The sequence below is a fragment of the Oncorhynchus keta genome, chromosome 19 (genome assembly GCF_023373465.1).
Source record: "Oncorhynchus keta strain PuntledgeMale-10-30-2019 chromosome 19, Oket_V2, whole genome shotgun sequence".
Classification (NCBI taxonomy): Eukaryota; Metazoa; Chordata; class Actinopteri; order Salmoniformes; family Salmonidae; genus Oncorhynchus; species Oncorhynchus keta.
The window spans coordinates 15,671,988-15,688,828 of NC_068439.1; the positions used below are offsets into that span (position 1 = coordinate 15,671,988).

Here is a 16,841-nt window from a genome sequence, read left to right on the forward strand (position 1 = left end):
TCTTCCTCTCTCATTATTCCTCCCTCTTCCTCTCTCTCTCTTCCTCTCTCCCTCTTCCTCTCTCTAACACTCTTCCTCTCTCCCTCTTCCCTCTCCCTCTTCCTCTCTCCCTCTTCCTCTCTCCTTCTTCCTCTCTCTCTCTTCCTCTCTCTCTCTTCCTCTCTCCCTCTTCCTCTTTCCCTCTTCCCCTCTCTTCCTCTTTCCTTCTTCCTCTCTCTCTCTTCCTCTCTCTCTCTTCCTCTCTCGCTTCCTCTCTCTCTTCCTCTCTTTCTCTCTCCCTCTTCCTCTCTCCTTATTCCTCTCTCCTTCTTCCTCTCTCCTTCTACCTCTCTCCCTCTTCCTCCCTCCCTCTTCATCTCTCTCTTCTTCCTCTCTCCCTCTTCCTTTCTCTCCCTCTTCCTCTCTCTCTTCCTCTGTCCTCTTCTTTCTCTTTTCTCTCTCTCTTTCTCTCTCTCTTCCATCTTCCTCTCTCACTCTTCCTCTCTCCTTATTCCTCTCTCATTCTTCTTCTCTCCTTCTTCCTCTCTCCTTCTTCCTCTCCCCCTCTTCCCTCTCTCTTCCTCTCTCCCTCTTCTCTCCTCTTCCTCTCTCTTCTTCCTCTCTCTCACTTCCTCTCTCTTTCCTCTCTCCCTCTTCCTCTCTCCATCTTCCTCTCTCCCTCTTCCTCTCTCCCTCTTCCTCTCTCTCTCTTCCTCTCTCTCTATCTTCCTCTCCCTCTTCCTCTCTCTCTTCCTCTCCCTCTTCCTCTCTCCCTCTCTTCCTCTCTTTCTCTTTCTCTCTTCCTCTCCCTCTTCCTCTCCCCTTCTTCCTCCTCTCGCTCTCTTCCTTCTTCTCTCTCTCTTACTCTTTCCCTCTTCCTCTCTCCTTCTTTCCTCTCCTTCTTCCTCTCTCCCTCGTCCTCTCTCTCTTCCTCTTCCTCTCTTCCTCTCTCCCTTCCTCTTTCCTTCTTCCTCTCTTCTCTCTCTACCTCTCTCTCTTTCTCTCTTCCTCTCCCTCTCTTCTTCTCCCTCTTCTTCTCTCCCTCTTCCTCTCTCTATCTCCCTCTCTCTCTTCCTCCCTACCTCTTCCCCTCTCCCTCTTCCTCTCTCCCTCCTCCTCCTCTTCTCGTTTTCCTCCCTCTTCCCCTCTCCCTGTTCCCCTCTCTCTCTTCCTCTTTCTCTCTTTCTCTCTCTCTCTACCGCTCTCCCTCTTCCTCTCTCGTTATTCCGCCCTCTTCCTCTCTCTAACTCTCTTCCTCTCTCCCTCTTCCCTCTCCCTCTTCCTCTCTCCTTCTTCCTCTCTCCTTCTTTCCCTCTTCCTCACTCCTTCTTTCCTCTCCATTTTCCTCTCTCCCTCTCCCTCTTCTTTCTCTCCCTCTTCCTCTCTCTTCCTCTTTCTTTTTCCTCTCTCTCTCTTCCTCTATCTCTTCCTCTCTCTCTCTTCCTCTCTTTCTCTTTCTCTCTTCCTCTCCCTCTTCTTCTCTCCTTCTTCCTCTCTCTCTTCTCCTATCTCTTTCTCTTCCTCCCTCCCTCTTCCCTCTCTCCCTCTTTTTCTCTCTCTGCCTCTCTCTCTTCTTCCTCTCTCCCTCTCTCCCTCTTTCCTCTCTCATTCTTCCTCCCTCTTCCTCTCTCTCTCTTCCTCTCTCCCTCTTCCTCTCTCTTTCTCTCTTCCTCTCTCTTCCTCTCTTCCCTCTCCCTCTTCCTCTCTCCCTCTTCCTCTCTCCTTCTTCCTCTCTCTCTCTTCCTCTCTCTCTCTTCCTCTCTCCCTCTTCCTCTTTCCCTCTTCCCCTCTCTTCCTCTTTCCTTCTTCCTCTCTCTCTCTTCCTCTCTCTCTCTTCCTCTCTCGCTTCCTCTCTCTCTTCCTCTCTTTCTCTCTCCCTCTTCCTCTCTCCTTATTCCTCTCTCTCCTTCTTCCTCTCTCCCTCTTCCTGTCTCTCTCTTCCTCTCTCTCCTTCTTCCTCTCTCCTTCTTCCTCTCTCTCTCTTCCTCTCTCTCTCTTCCTCTCTCGCTTCCTCTCTCTCTTCCTCTCTTTCTCTCTTCCTCTCTCCCTCTTCCTCTCTCTCTTCCTCTCTCTCTATTCCTCTCTCGCTTCCTCTCTCTCTTCCTCTCTCTCTTCCTCTCTTCCTCTCTCCCTCTTCCTCTCTCCTTATTCCTCTCTCCTTCTTCCTCTCTCCTTCTACCTCTCTCCCTCTTCCTCCCTCTTCATCTCTCTCTCTTCCTCTGTCCCTCTTCCTTTCTCCCTCTTCCTCTCTCTCTCTTCCTCTCTCTCTTTCTCTCTCTCTTCCTCTCTCACTCTTCCTCTCTCCTTATTCCTCTCTCATTCTTCTTCTCTCCTTCTTCCTCTCTCCTTCTTCCTCTCCCCCTCTTCCTCTCTCCCTCTTCCTATCTCCTTCTTCCTCTCTCTCTCACTTCCTCTCTCTCTTCCTCTCTCCCTCTTCTTCTCTCCATCTTCCTCTCTCCCTCTTCCTCTCTCCCTCTTCCTCTCTCTCTCTTCCTCTCTCTCTATCTTCCTCTCCCTCTTCCTCTCTCTCTTCCTCTCCCTCTTCCTCTCTCTCTCTTCCTCTCTTTCTCTTTCTCTCTTCCTCTCCCTCTTCCTCTCTCCTTCTTCCTCTCTCTCTCTTCCTCTCTCTCTCTTCCTCTCTCCCTCTCTCCCTCTTCCTCTTTCCCTCTTCCTCTCTCTTCCTCTTTCCTTCTTCCTCTCTCTCTTCCTCTCTCCTTCTTTCCCTCTCCTTCTTCCTCTCTCCCTCTTCCTCTCTCTCTCTTCCTCTCTCTCTCTTCCTCTCTCTCTCTTTCTCTCTTCCTCTCCCTCTCTTCATCTCCCTCTTCTTTTCTCCCTCTTCCTCTCTCTATCTCCCTCTCTCTCTCTTCCTCTCTCCCTCTTCCTCTATCCCTCTCTCTCTTACTCTCTCCCTCTTCCTCTCTCTCTTCCTCTCTCTCTCTTCCTCTCTCGCTTCCTCTGTCTCTTCCTCTCTTTCTCTCTTCCTCTCTCCCTCTTCCTCTCTCCTTATTCCTCTCTCCTTCTTCCTCTCTCCCTCTTCCTGTCTCTCTCTTCCTCTCTCTCCTTCTTCCTCTCTCCTTCTTCCTCTCTCTCTTCCTCTCTCTCTCTTCCTCTCTCGCTTCCTCTCTCTCTTCCTCTCTTTCTCTCTTCCTCTCTCCCTCTTCCTCTCTCTCTTCCTCTCTCTCTCTTCCTCTCTCGCTTCCTCTCTCTCTTCCTCTCTCTCTTCCTCTCTTCGTCTCTCCCTCTTCCTCTCTCCTTATTCCTCTCTCCTTCTTCCTCTCTCCTTCTACCTCTCTCCCTCTTCCTCCCTCTTCATCTCTCTCTCTTCCTCTGTCCCTCTTCCTTTCTCCCTCTTCCTCTCTCTCTCTTCCTCTCTCTCTTTCTCTCTCTCTTCCTCTCTTCCTCTCTCACTCTTCCTCTCTCCTTATTCCTCTCTCATTCTTCTTCTCTCCTTCTTCCTCTCTCCTTCTTCCTCTCCCCCTCTTCCTCTCTCCCTCTTCCTATCTCCTTCTTCCTCTCTCTCACTTCCTCTCTCTCTCTTCCTCTCTCCCTCTTCTTCTCTCCATCTTCCTCTCTCTCTCTTCCTCTCTCCCTCTTCCTCTCTCTCTCTTCCTCTCTCTCTTCCTCTCTCCCTCTTCCTCTCTCTCTCTTCCTCTCTCTCTCTTCCTCTCTCCTCTCTCTCCCTCTCTTCCTCTCCCTCTTCCTCTCTCTTCCTCTTTCCTTCTTCCTCTCTCTCTCTTCCTCTCTCCTTCTTTCCCTCTCCTTCTTCCTCTCTCCCTCTTCCTCTCTCTCTCTTCCTCTCTCTCTCTTCCTCTCTCTCTCTTTCTCTCTTCCTCTCCCTCTCTTCATCTCCCTCTTCTTCTCTCCCTCTTCCTCTCTCTATCTCCCTCTCTCTCTCTTCCTCTCTCCCTCTTCCTCTATCCCTCTCTCTCTCTTACTCTCTCCCTCTTCCTCTCTCTCTCTTCCTCTCTCTCTCTTCCTCTCTCTCTTCCTCTCTCGCTTCCTCTCTCTCTTCCTCTCTTTCTCTCTTCCTCTCTCCCTCTTCCTCTCTCTCTTCCTCTCTCCATCTTCCTCTCTCGCTTTCTCTCTCTCTCTTCCTCCCTCTCCTTCCCTCTTCCTCTCTCCTCTTCCTCCTCTCTCTCTCTTCTTCCTCTCTCTCCTTCTTTCCTCTCTCTCTCTTCCTCTCTCTCTCTCTCTCCTCTCTCTCTTCCTCTCTAATTCTTCCTCTCTTTCTCTCTTCCTCTCTCCCCTCTTCCTTTCTCTCTCTTCCTCTCCCTCTTCTCTTCTTCCTCTCTTCCTCTTTCCCCTCTCTCTCTTTTCTCTCTTCTCTCTTCCTCTCTTCGTCTCTCCCTCTTCCTCTCTCCTTATTCCTCTCTCCTCTCTTCCCTCTCTCCCTCTTCCTCCCCTCCCTCTCTCATCTCTCTCTCTTCCTCTGTCCCTCTTCCCTTTCTCTCTCTTCCTCTCTCTCTCTTCCTCTCTCTCTTTCTCTCTCTCTTTCTCTCTCTTCTCTTCCTCTCTCTCTTATTCCTCTCTCATTTCCTCTTCTTCTCTCCTTCTTCCTCTCTCCTTCTTCCTCTCCCCCTCTTCCTCTCTCCCTCTTCCTATCTCCTTCTTCCTCTTTCTCTCTTCTTCTCTCTCTCTTCCTCTCTCCCTCTTCTTCTTCCTCCTCTCTCCATCTTCTTCCTCTCTCCCTCTTCCTCTCTCCCTCTTCCTCTCTCTCTCTTCCTCTCTCTCTATCTTCCTCTCCTCTCTTCCTCTCTCTCTTCCTCTCCCTCTTCCTCTCTCTCTCTTCCTCTCTTTCTCTCTTCCTCTCCCTCTTCCTCTCTCCTTCTTCCTCCCCTCTCGCTCTCTTCCTCTCTCTCTCTCCTCCTCTTTCCCTCTTCCTCTCTCTCTCTTCCTCTCTCTCTTCCTCTCCCTCTCTTCCTCTCCCCTTCCTCTCTCTTCCTCTTTCCTTCTTCCTCTCTCTCTCTTCCTCTCTCTTTCTTTCCCTCTCCTTCTTCCTCTCTCCCTCTTCCTCTCTCTCTTCCTCTCTCTCTCTCTACCTCTCTCTCTTTCTCTCTTCCTCTCCCTCTCTTCCTCTCCCTCTTCTTCTCTCCCTCTTCCTCTCTCTATCTCCCTCTCTCTCTTCCTCCCTACCTCTTCCCCTCTCCCTCTTCCTCTCTCCCTCTCTCTTTCTCTTCCTCTCTCTCTCTTCCTCCCTCTATCTCCCTCTCTCCCTCGCTCGTTTTTCCTCCCTCTTGCTCTCTTGCTATTCCTCTCTCTCTTCCTCTCTCCCTCTTCCTCTCTCTCTCTTCCTCTCTCCCTCTTCCTCTCTCTCTTCCTCTCTCTCTCTCTTTCTCTCTCTCTCTTCCTCTCCCTCTCCTTCTCTCCCTCTTCCTCTCGCTTCCTCTCCCCCCTCTCTCTCTCTCCTCCTCTCTCTCTCTTCCTCTCTCTCTCTTCCTCTCTCCCTCTTCCTCTCTCCCCTCTTGCTCTCTTGCTATTCTCTCTCTCTCTTCCTCTCTCCCTCTTCCTCTCTCTCTCTCTCTCTCTCTCTCTCTCTCTCTCTCTCTCTCTCTCTCTCTCTTCCTCTCTCCCTCTTCCTCTCTCTCTCTTCCCTCTCCCTCTTCCTCTCTCCTTCTTTCCTCTCCTTCTTCCTCTCTCCCTCTTCCTCCCTCTCTCTTCCTCTCTCTCTCTTCCTCTCTCTCTTCCTCTCCCTCTTTTCCTCTCCCTCTTCCTCTCTCTTATTATATATATATATTATATATATATTATATATATATATTATATATATATATATATACCTCTTTCCTTCTGCCTCTCTCTCTCTCTTCTTCTCTCCTTCTTTACCTCTCCTTCTTCCTCTCTCCCTCTTCCTCTCTCTCTTCCTCTCTCTCTCTTCCTCTCTCTCTTCCTCTCCCTCTTTTCCTCTCTCTCTTCCTCTCTCTTCTTTCTCTTTCCTTCTGCCTCTCTCTCTCTCTTCCTCTTCTCCTTCTTTACCTCTCCTTCTCTTCCTCTCTCTTCCTCTTCTCTTCTGTCTCTCTCTTCCTCTTTCTCTCTTCCCTCTCCCTCTCTTCCTCTCTCTCTTCTTCTCTCCCTCTTCCTCTCTCTATCTCCCTCTCTCTCTTCCTCCCTACCTCTTCCCTCTCCCTCTTCTTCTCTCCCTCTTCCTCTCCTCTTCCTCTCTACCCCCTCTCTCTCTCTTCCTCTCTCTCTCTTCCTCTCTCTCTCTTCCTCTCTCTCTTCCCTCTCCCTCTTCCTCTCTCCTTCTTCCTGTCTCTCTCTCTCTATTCCTCTCTCTCTCTTCCTTCTCTCTCTCTTCCTGTCTCTTTCTCTTCCTCTCTCTCTTCCTCTCTCTCTTCCTCTCTCTCTCTCTTCCTCTCCCTCTCCTTCTCTCCCTCTTCCTCTCGCTTCCTCTCCCCCTCTCTCTCTCTTCCTCTCTCTCTCTTCCTCTCTCTCTCTCCCTCTTCCTCTCTCGTTATTCCTCCCACTCTCCCTCTTCCTCTCTTCTTATTCCTCTCTCTCTCTCTTCTCTCTCTCTCTCTCTCTCTCTCTCTCTCTCTCTCTCTCTCTCTCACTCTCTCTTCCTCTCTCCCTCTTCCTCTCTTCCTCACTCTCTCTTCCTCTCTCCCTCTTCCTCTCCCTCTCTTCCTCTCTCTCTCTTTCTCTCTACCTCTTCCTCTCGCCCTCTTCCTCTCTTTCTCTTCCTCTCTCGCTCTTCCTCTCTCTCTCCTCCTCTCTCTTTCGTGTATCTGTCACGGCATTCGGTCATGATCTTTGTATTCTGACTTGTTGTCCATTGCTGCTACTTTGAGGTTTGTTAAATTTTTTTCTTCTTTCTTTTTCTCCTTTCTGTGTCCCTCTCCCTCTCTTTTTCTCCTTTCTGTGTCCCTCTCCCTCTCTTTTTCTCCTTTCTGTGTCCCTCTCTCTCTCTTTTTCTCCTTTCTGTGTCCCTCTCCCTCTCTTTTCTCCTTTCTGTGTCCCTCTCCCTCTCTTTATCTCCTTTCTGTGTCCCTCTCCCTCTCTTTTTCTCCTTTCTGTGTCCCTCTCCCTCTCTTTTTGTCTGTGTGTCCATTATGTCCTTCTGTGCTTTTCACCTTTGTTTGCAACTGCACTGCCCATCCCATCCACACTGCCCATCCCATCCACACTGCCCATCCCATCCACACTGCCCATCCCATCCACACTGCCCATCCCATCCACACTGCCCATCCCATCCACACTGCCCATCCCATCCACACTGCCCATCCATTCCTCACTCTCGTGTGTGTGAATGTGTATATATGGTTTGCACCCCATTGCTCCCATTACTTGTTGAATGTGTGTGTTTCTGGGTCTGTGTTTGTCTTTCCCATTTGTGTGTTCATCCTCCCCATCCTCTCCCCCTATGTGTCTGTCCTCCCCATACTCTCCCCCTGTGTGTCTGTCCTCCCCATCCTCTCCCCCTGTGTGTCTGTCCTCCCCATACTCTCCCCCTGTGTGTCTGTCCTCCCCATCCTCTCCCCCTGTGTGTCTGTCCTCCCCATCCTCTCCCCCTGTGTGTCTGTCCTCCCCATCCTCTCCCCCTATGTGTCTGTCCTCCCCATCCTCTCCCCCTGTGTGTCTGTCCTTCCCATCCTCTCCCCCTGTGTGTCTGTCCTCCCCATCCTCTCCCCCTGTGTGTCTGTCCTCCCCATCCTCTCCCCCTGTGTGTCTGTCCTCCCCATCCTCCTCCCCTGTGTCTGTCCCCTCCTCCATCCTGTCTCCCCCTGTGTGTCCTCCTCCTCCCCATCCTCTCCCCCTATGTGTCTGTCCTCCCCATCCTCTCCCCTGTGTGTCTGTCCTCCCCATCCTCTCCCCCTGTGTGTCTGTCCTTCCCATCCTCTCCCCCTGTGTGTCTGTCCTCCCCTTCCTCTCCCCTGTGTGACTGTCCTCCCCATCCTCTCCTCCTGTGTGTCGTCCTCCTCCATCCTGTCTGTGTCCTCCTCCATCATGTCTGTGTCGTCCTCCTCCATCCTGTCTGTGTCCTCCCCCTCCATCCTGTCTGTGTCCTCCTCCTCCTCCATCCTGTCTGTGTCCTCCTCCTCCATCATGTCTGTGTTGTCCTCCTCCATCCTGTCTGTGTCCTCCTCCTCCATCCTGTCTGTGTCTTTCTCTTCCATCCTGTCTGTGTTGTCCTCCTCCACCCTGTCTGTGTCTTTCTCTTCCATCATGTCTGTGTCCTCCTCCATCATGTCTGTGTCGTCATCCTCCATCCTGTCTGTGTCCTCCTCCTCCATCCTGTCTGTGTCCTTCTCTTCCATCATGTCTGTGTCCTCCTCCATCATGTCTGCGTCCTGCTCCATCCTGTTTGTGTCGTCCTCTTCCATCCTGTCTGTGTCATCCTCCATCATGTCTGCGTCCTGCTCCATTCTGTTTGTGTCATCCTCTTCCATCCTGTCTGTGTCCTTCTCCTCCATCCTGTCTGTGTCCTTCTCCTCCTTCCTGGCTCTGTCCTCCTCCTCCATCCCGTCTATGTCCTCCTCCATCCTGTCTCTGTTATTCTTCTCCATCATGTCTGTGTCGTCCTCCTCCATCCTGTCTGTTTCATCCTCCTCCTCCATCCTGTGTCGTCCTCCTCCATCCTGTCTTTGTCGTCCTCCTCCATCCTGTCTGTGTCGTCCTCCTCCATCATGTCTGTGTCCTCCTCCTCCATCCTGTCTGTGTTGTCCTCCTCCATCCTGTCTGTGTCCTCCTCTATCCTGTCTCTGTTCTTCTCCTCCATCATGTCTGTCTCCTCCTCCTCCATCCTGTCTGTGTCCTCCTCCATCCTGTCTGTGTCCTCCTCCATCATGTCTGTGTCCTCCTCCTCCATCCTGTCTGTGTCCTCCTCCATTCTGTCTGTGTCCTCCTCCTCCATCCTGTCTGTGTCCTAAAGTCCACCAGTTGAGGCGTCGCGGAGCAGACTGCTCCTGAAATGCTCCAAGTGTGGTGTGATCTCAAGTACAGCTCTCTCCAGCTCTACTGCCAGCAATGCCATGTTAGTCAAAACAACTCTCACACACCAAAACTTACCCTCACACATCAAAAGATTCCCTTACACATTGAAAGATACCCTCACACACCAAAACTTACCCTCACACATCGAAAGATACCCTCACACACCGAAAGATACCCTCACACACCAAAACTTACCCTCACACAACGAAAGATACCCTCACACATCGAAGTATACCCTCACACATCGAAAGATACCCTCACACAAAGATACCCTCACACACCGAAAGATTCCCTCACACACCGAAAGATACCCTCACACACGGAAACATACCCTCACACACCAAAACTTATCCTCACACAGCGAAAGATACCCTCACACATCGAAGTATACCCTTACACACCGAAAGATTCCCTCACACACTGAAAGATACCCTCACACACCAAAACTTACCCTCACACACCAAAACTTAACCTCACACAACGAAAGATACCCTCACTCATCGAAGTATACCCTCACACATCGAAAGATACCCTCACACACCGAAAGATTCCCTCACACAACGAAAGATACCCTCACACACCAATACTTACCCTCACACACCAAAACTTACCCTCACACAACGAAAGATACCCTCACACATCGAAGTATACCCTCACACATCGAAAGATACCCTCACACACCGAAACTTACCCTCACACATCCAAAGATACCCTCACACACGGAAACATATACACTTTATTTCCATCTCTTACTCTCTCCTTCTTCCTCTATCTCCATCTCTATCTCCAGTATTTCTAACGCTATCTCTATCAGTATCTCTCTCTCCATATTTCTCTCTCTCTCTCCTCCCTCTATCTCCATCTATCTCAGTATCTCTCCCTCTCTCTCCTTCTCCCTCTATCTCCATCTCTCTCCCTATCTCTCTCTCCATCTCTCTCAGTATCTCTATCGCTATCTCTATCAGTATCTCTATCAGTATCTCTATCAGTATCTCTATCTCCATCTCTCTCAGTATCTCCATCTCTCTCAGTATCTCTATCTCCATCTCTCTCAGTATCTCTATCTCCATCTCTCTCAGTATCTCTATCTCCATCCCTCTTTGTATCTCTATCTCCATCTCTCTCAGTATCTCTCCCTCTCTCCTTCTCCCTCTATCTCCATCTCTCTCCGTATCTCTCTCTCCATCTCTCTCAGTATCTCTATCGCTATCTCTATCAGTATCTCTATCAGTATCTCTATCTCCATCTCTCTCAGTATCTCTATCTCCATCTCTCTCAGTATCTCCATCTCTCTCAGTATCTCTATCTCCATCTCTCTCAGTATCTCTATCTCCATCCCTCTCAGTATCTCTATCTCCATCCCTCTCAGTATCTCTATCTCCATCTCTCTCAGTATCTCTATCTCCATCTCTCTCAGTATGTCTATCTCCATCTCTCTCTCTCTCTCTCTCTCTCTCTCTCTCTCTCTCTCTCTCTCTCTTCTCTCTCTCTCTCTCTCTCTCTCTCTCTGTATCTCTCTCTCTCTATATATATATATATCACTCTCTCCCTCTCTCCCTCTCACACTCTCACACTCACACACAATCTCAGTTACAGCTGTCAGTTACTTGTCTCTCACTTGGTCTTGTTCTGCATCGATCACACAGTCTGGAGGTCACTGTGGGGCTTTCAGTATGCCTGATGTGTGTCACTGTGGGTGCACCTGCATACGTGTTTGTCACTGTGAGTGTGCCTGCAAATGTTTGTGTGTAAGCGTGTGCATGTGTTATGAGGGTGTCGCCGTTCCAGATTCTAAAGGTTGAAGTACTCTCCTTCCTCCCTTCTACCCCTTCTCTCCCTCCTCCCCTCTCCCCCTTCTATCTCTCCTCCCCTCTACCCCTTCTCTCCCTCCTCCCCTCTCCCCCTTCTATCTCTCCTCCCCTCTACCCTTCTCTCCCTCCTCGCCTCTACCCCTTCTCTCCCTCCTCCCCTCTCCCCTTCTCTCCTCCTCCCCTCTCCCCCCTTCTATCTCTCCTCCCCTCTACCCCTTCTCTCCCTCCTCCCTCCCCTTCTCTCCCCCCTCTCCCCCTTCTCTCCCCTCCCTCTACCCCTTCTCTCCTTCCTCCCCTCTCCCCTTCTCTCCTTCTCCCTTCTACCCCTTCTATCTCTCCTCCCCTCTCCCCTTCTATCTCTCCTCCCCTCTACCCCTTCTCTCCCTCCTCCCCTCTCCCCCTTCTATCTCTCCTCCCTCTGCCCCTTCTCTCCCTCCTCCCCTCTCCCCCTTCTATCTCTCCTCCCCTCTACCCCTTCTCTCCCTCCTCCCCTCTACCGCTTCTCTCCCTCCTCCCTCCCCCTCTCTACCTCCTCCCCTCTCCCCTTCTCTCCCTCCTCCCCTCCCACTTCTCTCCCTATTCCCCTCTCCCCCTTATCCCCTCTCCCCATTCTAAACCTCCTCCCTCTCCCCCTTCTCTCCCTCCTCCCCTCTTCCTTCTCTCCCTACTCCCCTCTCCCCCTTCTCCCCTCTCCCCCTTCTCTCCTCTCCTCTCACCTTCATCTCCTTACCTCCCCCTCTACCCCTCCTCTCTCTCTCCTCTTCTCCTCTCCCCCTCTTCTAACTATCCTCTCTCTCCTCTCCTCTCCCCCTTCACTACCTCCTCCTTCTCCCCCTTCTCCGCATTCTCTCCTCCTCCCCTCATCCCCTATCCCCCTTCTCCCTCTCCCCTCTGCCCCTTCTCTCCCTCCTCCCCTCTCCCCCTTCTATCCCTCCTCCCCTCTACCCCTTCTCTCCCTCCTCCCCTCTCCCCTTCTCTCCCTCCTCCCCTCTACCCCTTCTCTCCCTCCTCCCCTCTCCCCCTTCTCTCCCTCCTCCCCTCTACCCCTTCTCTCCCTCCTCCCCTCTACCCCTTCTCTCCCTCCTCCCCTCTCCCCCTTCTCTCCCTCCTCCCCTCTCCCCCTTCTTTCCCTCCTCCCCTCTCCCCCTTCTATCTCTCCTCCCCTCTACCCCTTCTCTCCCTCCTCCCCTCTACCCCTTCTCTCCCTCCTCCCCTCTCCCCCTTCTCTCCCTCCCCCTCTACCCCTTCTCTCCCTCCTCTCTTCTCCCCTCTCCCCCTTCTCTCCTCTCCCCTCTCCCTTCATCTCCTTACCTCCTCCCCTCAACCCCTTCTCTCTCTCTCCTCTTCTCCTTTCCCCCTCTTCTAACTATCCTCTCCCTCCTCCCCTCCCCCTCCTCCCCTCTCACCCTTTTCTACCTCCTCCCTTCTCCACCTTCTCCCCTTCTCTACCTCCTCCCCTCTCCCCCTTCTTTCCCTCCTCCCCTCTCCCCTTTCTCTCCCTCCTCCCCTCTCCCCCTTCTCTCCTCTCCCCTCTCCCTTCATCTCCTTACCTCCTCCCATCTACCCCTCCTCTCTCTCTCCTCTTCTCCTCTCCCCCTCTTCTAACTATCCTCTCCCTCCTCCCCTCTCCCCCTTCTCTCCTCTCCCCTCTCACCTTCATCTCCTTACCTCCCCCCTCTACCCCTCCTCTCTCTCTCCTCTTCTCCTCTCCCCCTCTTCTAACTATCCTCTCTCTCCTCTTCTCTCCCCCTTCACTACCTCCTCCCTTCTCCCCCTTCTCCGCATTCTCTCCCTCCTCCCCTCATCCCCTCTCCCCCTTCTCCCCTCTCCCCCTCTCCCCCTTCTCTCCCTCCTCCCCTCTCCCCCTTCTATCCCTCCTCCCCTCTACCCCTTCTCTCCCTCCTCCCCTCTCCCCCTTCTCTCCCTCCTCCCCTCTACCCCTTCTCTCCCCTCCTCCCCTCTCCCCCTTCTCTCCCTCCTCCCCTCTCCCCCTTCTATCTCTCCTCCCCTCTACCCCTTCTCTCCTTCCTCCCTTCTACCCCTTCTCTCCCTCCTCCCCTCTCCCCCCTCTATCTCTCCTCCCCTCTACCCCTTCTCTCCCTCCTCCCCTCTACCCCTTCTCTCCCTCCTCCCTTCTCCCCCTTCTCTCCCTCTCCCCTCTCTCCCCTTCTTTCCCTCCTCCCCTCTCCCCCTTCTATCTCTCCTCCCCTCTACCCCTTCTCTCCTCCTCCCCTCTACCCCTTCTCTCCCTCCTCCCCTCTCCCCTTCTCTCCTCCTCCCCTCTACCCCTTCCCTCCCTCCTCTCTTCTCCCTCTCCCCCTTCTCCTCCTCTCCCTCTCCCCTTCATCTCTCCCTTACCTCCTCCCCTCAACCCCTTCTCTCTCTCTCCTCTTCTCCTCTCCCCCTCTTCTAACTATCCTCTCCCTCCTCCCCTCTCCCTCCTCCCCTCTCACCCTTTTCTACCTCCTCCCTTCTCCACCTTCTCCCCCTTCTCTACCTCCTCCCCTCTCCCCCTTCTTTCCCTCCTCCCCTCTCCCCTTTCTCTCCCTCCTCCCCTCTCCCCCTTCTCCCCTCTCCCCTCTCCCTTCATCTCCTTACCTCCTCCCATCTACCCCTCCTCTCTCTCTCCTCTTCTCCTTTCCCCCTCTTCTAACTATCCTCTCCCTCCTCCCCTCTCCCTCCTCCCCTCTCACCCTTTTCTACCTCCTCCCTTCTCCACCTTCTCCTGATTCTCTCCCTCATCCCCTCCCCCTTCTCTACCTCCTCCCCTCTCCCCCTTCTCTCCCCTCCTCCCTCTCCCACTTCTCTCCCTATTCCCCCTCTCCCCCTTCTCCCCTCTCCCCATTCTAAACCTCCTCCCCTCTCCCCCTTCTCTCCCTCCTCCCCTCTTCCCTTCTCTCCCTACTCCCCTCTCCCCCTTCTCCCCTCTCCCCCTTCTCTCCTCTCCCCTCTCACCTTCATCTCCTTACCTCCCCCCTCTACCCCTCCTCTCTCTCTCCTCTTCTCCTCTCCCCCTCTTCTAACTATCCTCTCTCTCCTCTCCTCTCCCCCTTCACTACCTCCTCCCTTCTCCCCCTTCTCCGCATTCTCTCCCTCCTCCCCTCATCCCCTCTCCCCCTTCTCCCCTCTCCCCCTTCTCTCCTCTCCCCTCTCCCCTTCATCTCCTTACCTCCTTCCCTCTACCCCTCTTCTCTCCTCTCCCTCTTCTCCTCTCCCCCTCTTCTAACTATCCTCTTCCTCCTCCCCACTCCCCCTTCTCTCCCTCCTCCCCTCTCCCCCTTCTCTCCCTTCTCTCATCTCCCCTTCCTCTCCCCTTAATCTCCTTACCTCCTCCCCTCTCCCCCTCCTCTCTCTCTCCTCTCCCTCCGCTCCTCTCCCCCTCCTCTAACTATCTTCTCCCTCCTCCCATCTCCCTCTCCTTCCCCTGCTCTACCCCTCCTCTCCCCCTCCTCTAACTATCCTCTCCCCCCTCCCCTCTTCCCCTCCTCTACCCCTCCTCTCCTCTCTCCTCTTGTCGTTCTTCTCTCTCAGGGCGTCCCTATGGAGTTCCTGTGTAGTTCTCCCTCTGCTGGCTCTGACCTGGATGTCTGCTGTGTTGGCCATCACCGACCGCCGCTCCACACTGTTCCAGGTACACTTTGCTGTTTTCACACTTACACACATCTGCATGCACACACACACACACACACACACACACACACACACACACACACACACACACACACACACACACACACACACACACACACACACACACACACACACACACACACACACACAGATCACCATGTATCCAAGCTTGTATAACAATGTACTGTATACACTCTTTCAAACGCACTAACCTCTGCATGCACTTATACACATGCTGATACACACACTGATACACACACTCATAAACCAACAAGCTGTCACAGTCTCATGTCAGAATTAGACTTTCATCCATGTTTCTTAAATGTCATATTTCAAAGTTGTTCCAAAACTCACATTTCAAAATGTTTAAGGTTAAGTTTAGGCATTAACTTGGAATTTCTAAGGTTAGGGTTTAGGTTTGGGAAAGGTTTTAAACAGAAATCTGAAAAACAGCTTTCTATTCGAGGATTAGACCATGCAACCTTTTGCACCAGAGGCAGATGCTTAGGCAGACACTACTGCCTATCCATCATCCCCATCCACAGCACCCAAGCAAAACCCAGACCTACTTGTAGCTAACAGCGCTCACTGTTGCCTCTCTCTCTCTCTCTCTCTCTCTCTCTCTCTCTCTCTCTCTCTCTCTCTCTCTCTCTCTCTACCTCTACCTCTACCTCTACCTCTACCACTACCTCTACCTCTACCTCTACCACTCCTCTCTCTCTCTCTCTCTCTCTCTCTCTCTCTCTCTCTCTCTCTCTCTCTCTCTCTCTATCTACCTCGCTCCCTCTCTCTCTCTCAGTTCTCTCTCGGTCTCTCTCTGCCTGCATCTGTCTCTGTCTCTGTCTCTGTCTCTCTGTCTCCCTCTCAATCTCTCTGACTCTCTCTTTTTATGGTACCTGACAGACGTTCTAATCTCTTTCAGGTTCTGTTTGCTGTCTTTGACTCTGTCCAGGGTTTCGTCATCATTACTGTCCACTGTGCCATGCGACGCGAGGTTAGTGTGTATCTGAGTGTGTCTGTGTGTTTACTGTATGTAGGTATATGAAGAAATTCAGTTTAATTCCTGAATTGAAACCCAAATCCTGCTACAGGTGGTCTCGTTTTCTTCTACTGAAGCATACAGTACCAGCTAGCTAGATCGACAGAGGTTCAGCCCATACAGTACAAGCTAGCTAGATCAACAGAGATTCAGCCCAGACAGCACCAGCTAGCTAGATAGACAGAGGTTCAGCCCAGACAGTACCAGCTAGCTAGATAGACAGAGGTTCAGCCCAGACAGTACAAGCTAGCTAGATAGACAGAGGTTCATCCCAGACAGTACCAGCTAGCTAGATAGACAGAGGTTCATCCCAGACAGTACCAGCTAGCTAGATAGACAGAGGTTCAGCTCAGACATGGGAGGATTACTCTGCTTCAGCCTATATTAATATAATAGAGTTTTGTCCAGATGATCCAGGGCTCCTATAAAGAGATTAGTAAAACACTGTATGAATTAAGACGATAAGTCCCCAGTCCAATGCCGTCACTGTCCATTCTCAACAGACACACACAGAGTCTCGAAATACCCATTTACTAGCCACACACACACGCGCACACACGCACACCACACACACACACGCAACCTAGACCCACTCCAATTCGCATACCGCCCCAACAGATCCACAATCTCAATCTCAGTTGACACAATCTCAATTGCACTCCATACTGTCCTTTCTCACCTGGACAAAAGGGACACCTATGTGAGAATGCTATTCATTGACTACAGCTCAGCATTCAACACCATAGTGCCCTAAAAGCACATCACTAAGCTAAGGACCCTGGGACTAAACACCTCACCTCTGCAACTGGATCCTGGACTTCCTGACGAGCCGCCCCCAGGTGGTAAGGGTAGGTAACAACACATCTGCCACTCTGATCCACAACACCGGTTCCCCTCAGGGGTGTGTGCTTAGTCCCGTCCTGTACTCCCTGTTCACCCACGACTGTGTGGCCAAACACGACTCCAACACCATCATTAAGTTTGCTGATAACACAGCAGTTGTAGGCCTGATCACCGACAACGATGATACACCCTATAGGGAGGAGGTCAAAGACATGTCAGTGTGGTGCCAGGCCAACAGCCTCTCTCTCAATGTGATCAAGACAAAGGCGAAGATCGTGGACTACAGGAAAATGAGGGCCGAACAGGCCCCCATTAACATCAACAGGGTTGAAGTGGAGCACGTTAGAGAGTTTCAAAGTTTCTTGGTGTCCACATCACCAAAAAACTATCATGGTCCAAACACACCTCTCACCATTGAGAGGATCGTGACTGGTTGCATCGCCTGGTATGGCAACTGCTCGGAATCTGACCGTAAGGCGCTACAGAGGGTAGTGTGAACGGCCCAGTACATCACTTGGGGCCAAGCTTCCTGCCATCCAGGACCTATATACCAGGCGGTGTCAGAGGAAGGCCCACAAAATTATCAAAGACTCCAGTCACCCAAGTCA

General features: G+C 52.2%; 1 protein-coding gene across 5 annotated transcripts in view; it reads left to right on the plus strand.

Moving 5' to 3' along the window:
* Window positions 1-16,841, plus strand: part of LOC118397634 (adhesion G protein-coupled receptor B2-like) — a 565,880-nt gene that overhangs the window by 452,687 nt on the left and 96,352 nt on the right. For all 5 annotated transcript variants that reach the window (XM_052469740.1, XM_052469742.1, XM_052469741.1 and 2 more), the window contains 2 exons: window positions 14,253-14,352; window positions 15,274-15,345. In XM_052469740.1, the coding sequence (XP_052325700.1) occupies window positions 14,253-14,352; window positions 15,274-15,345 (172 nt within the window). The remainder of the gene's footprint in view (window positions 1-14,252; window positions 14,353-15,273; window positions 15,346-16,841) is intronic.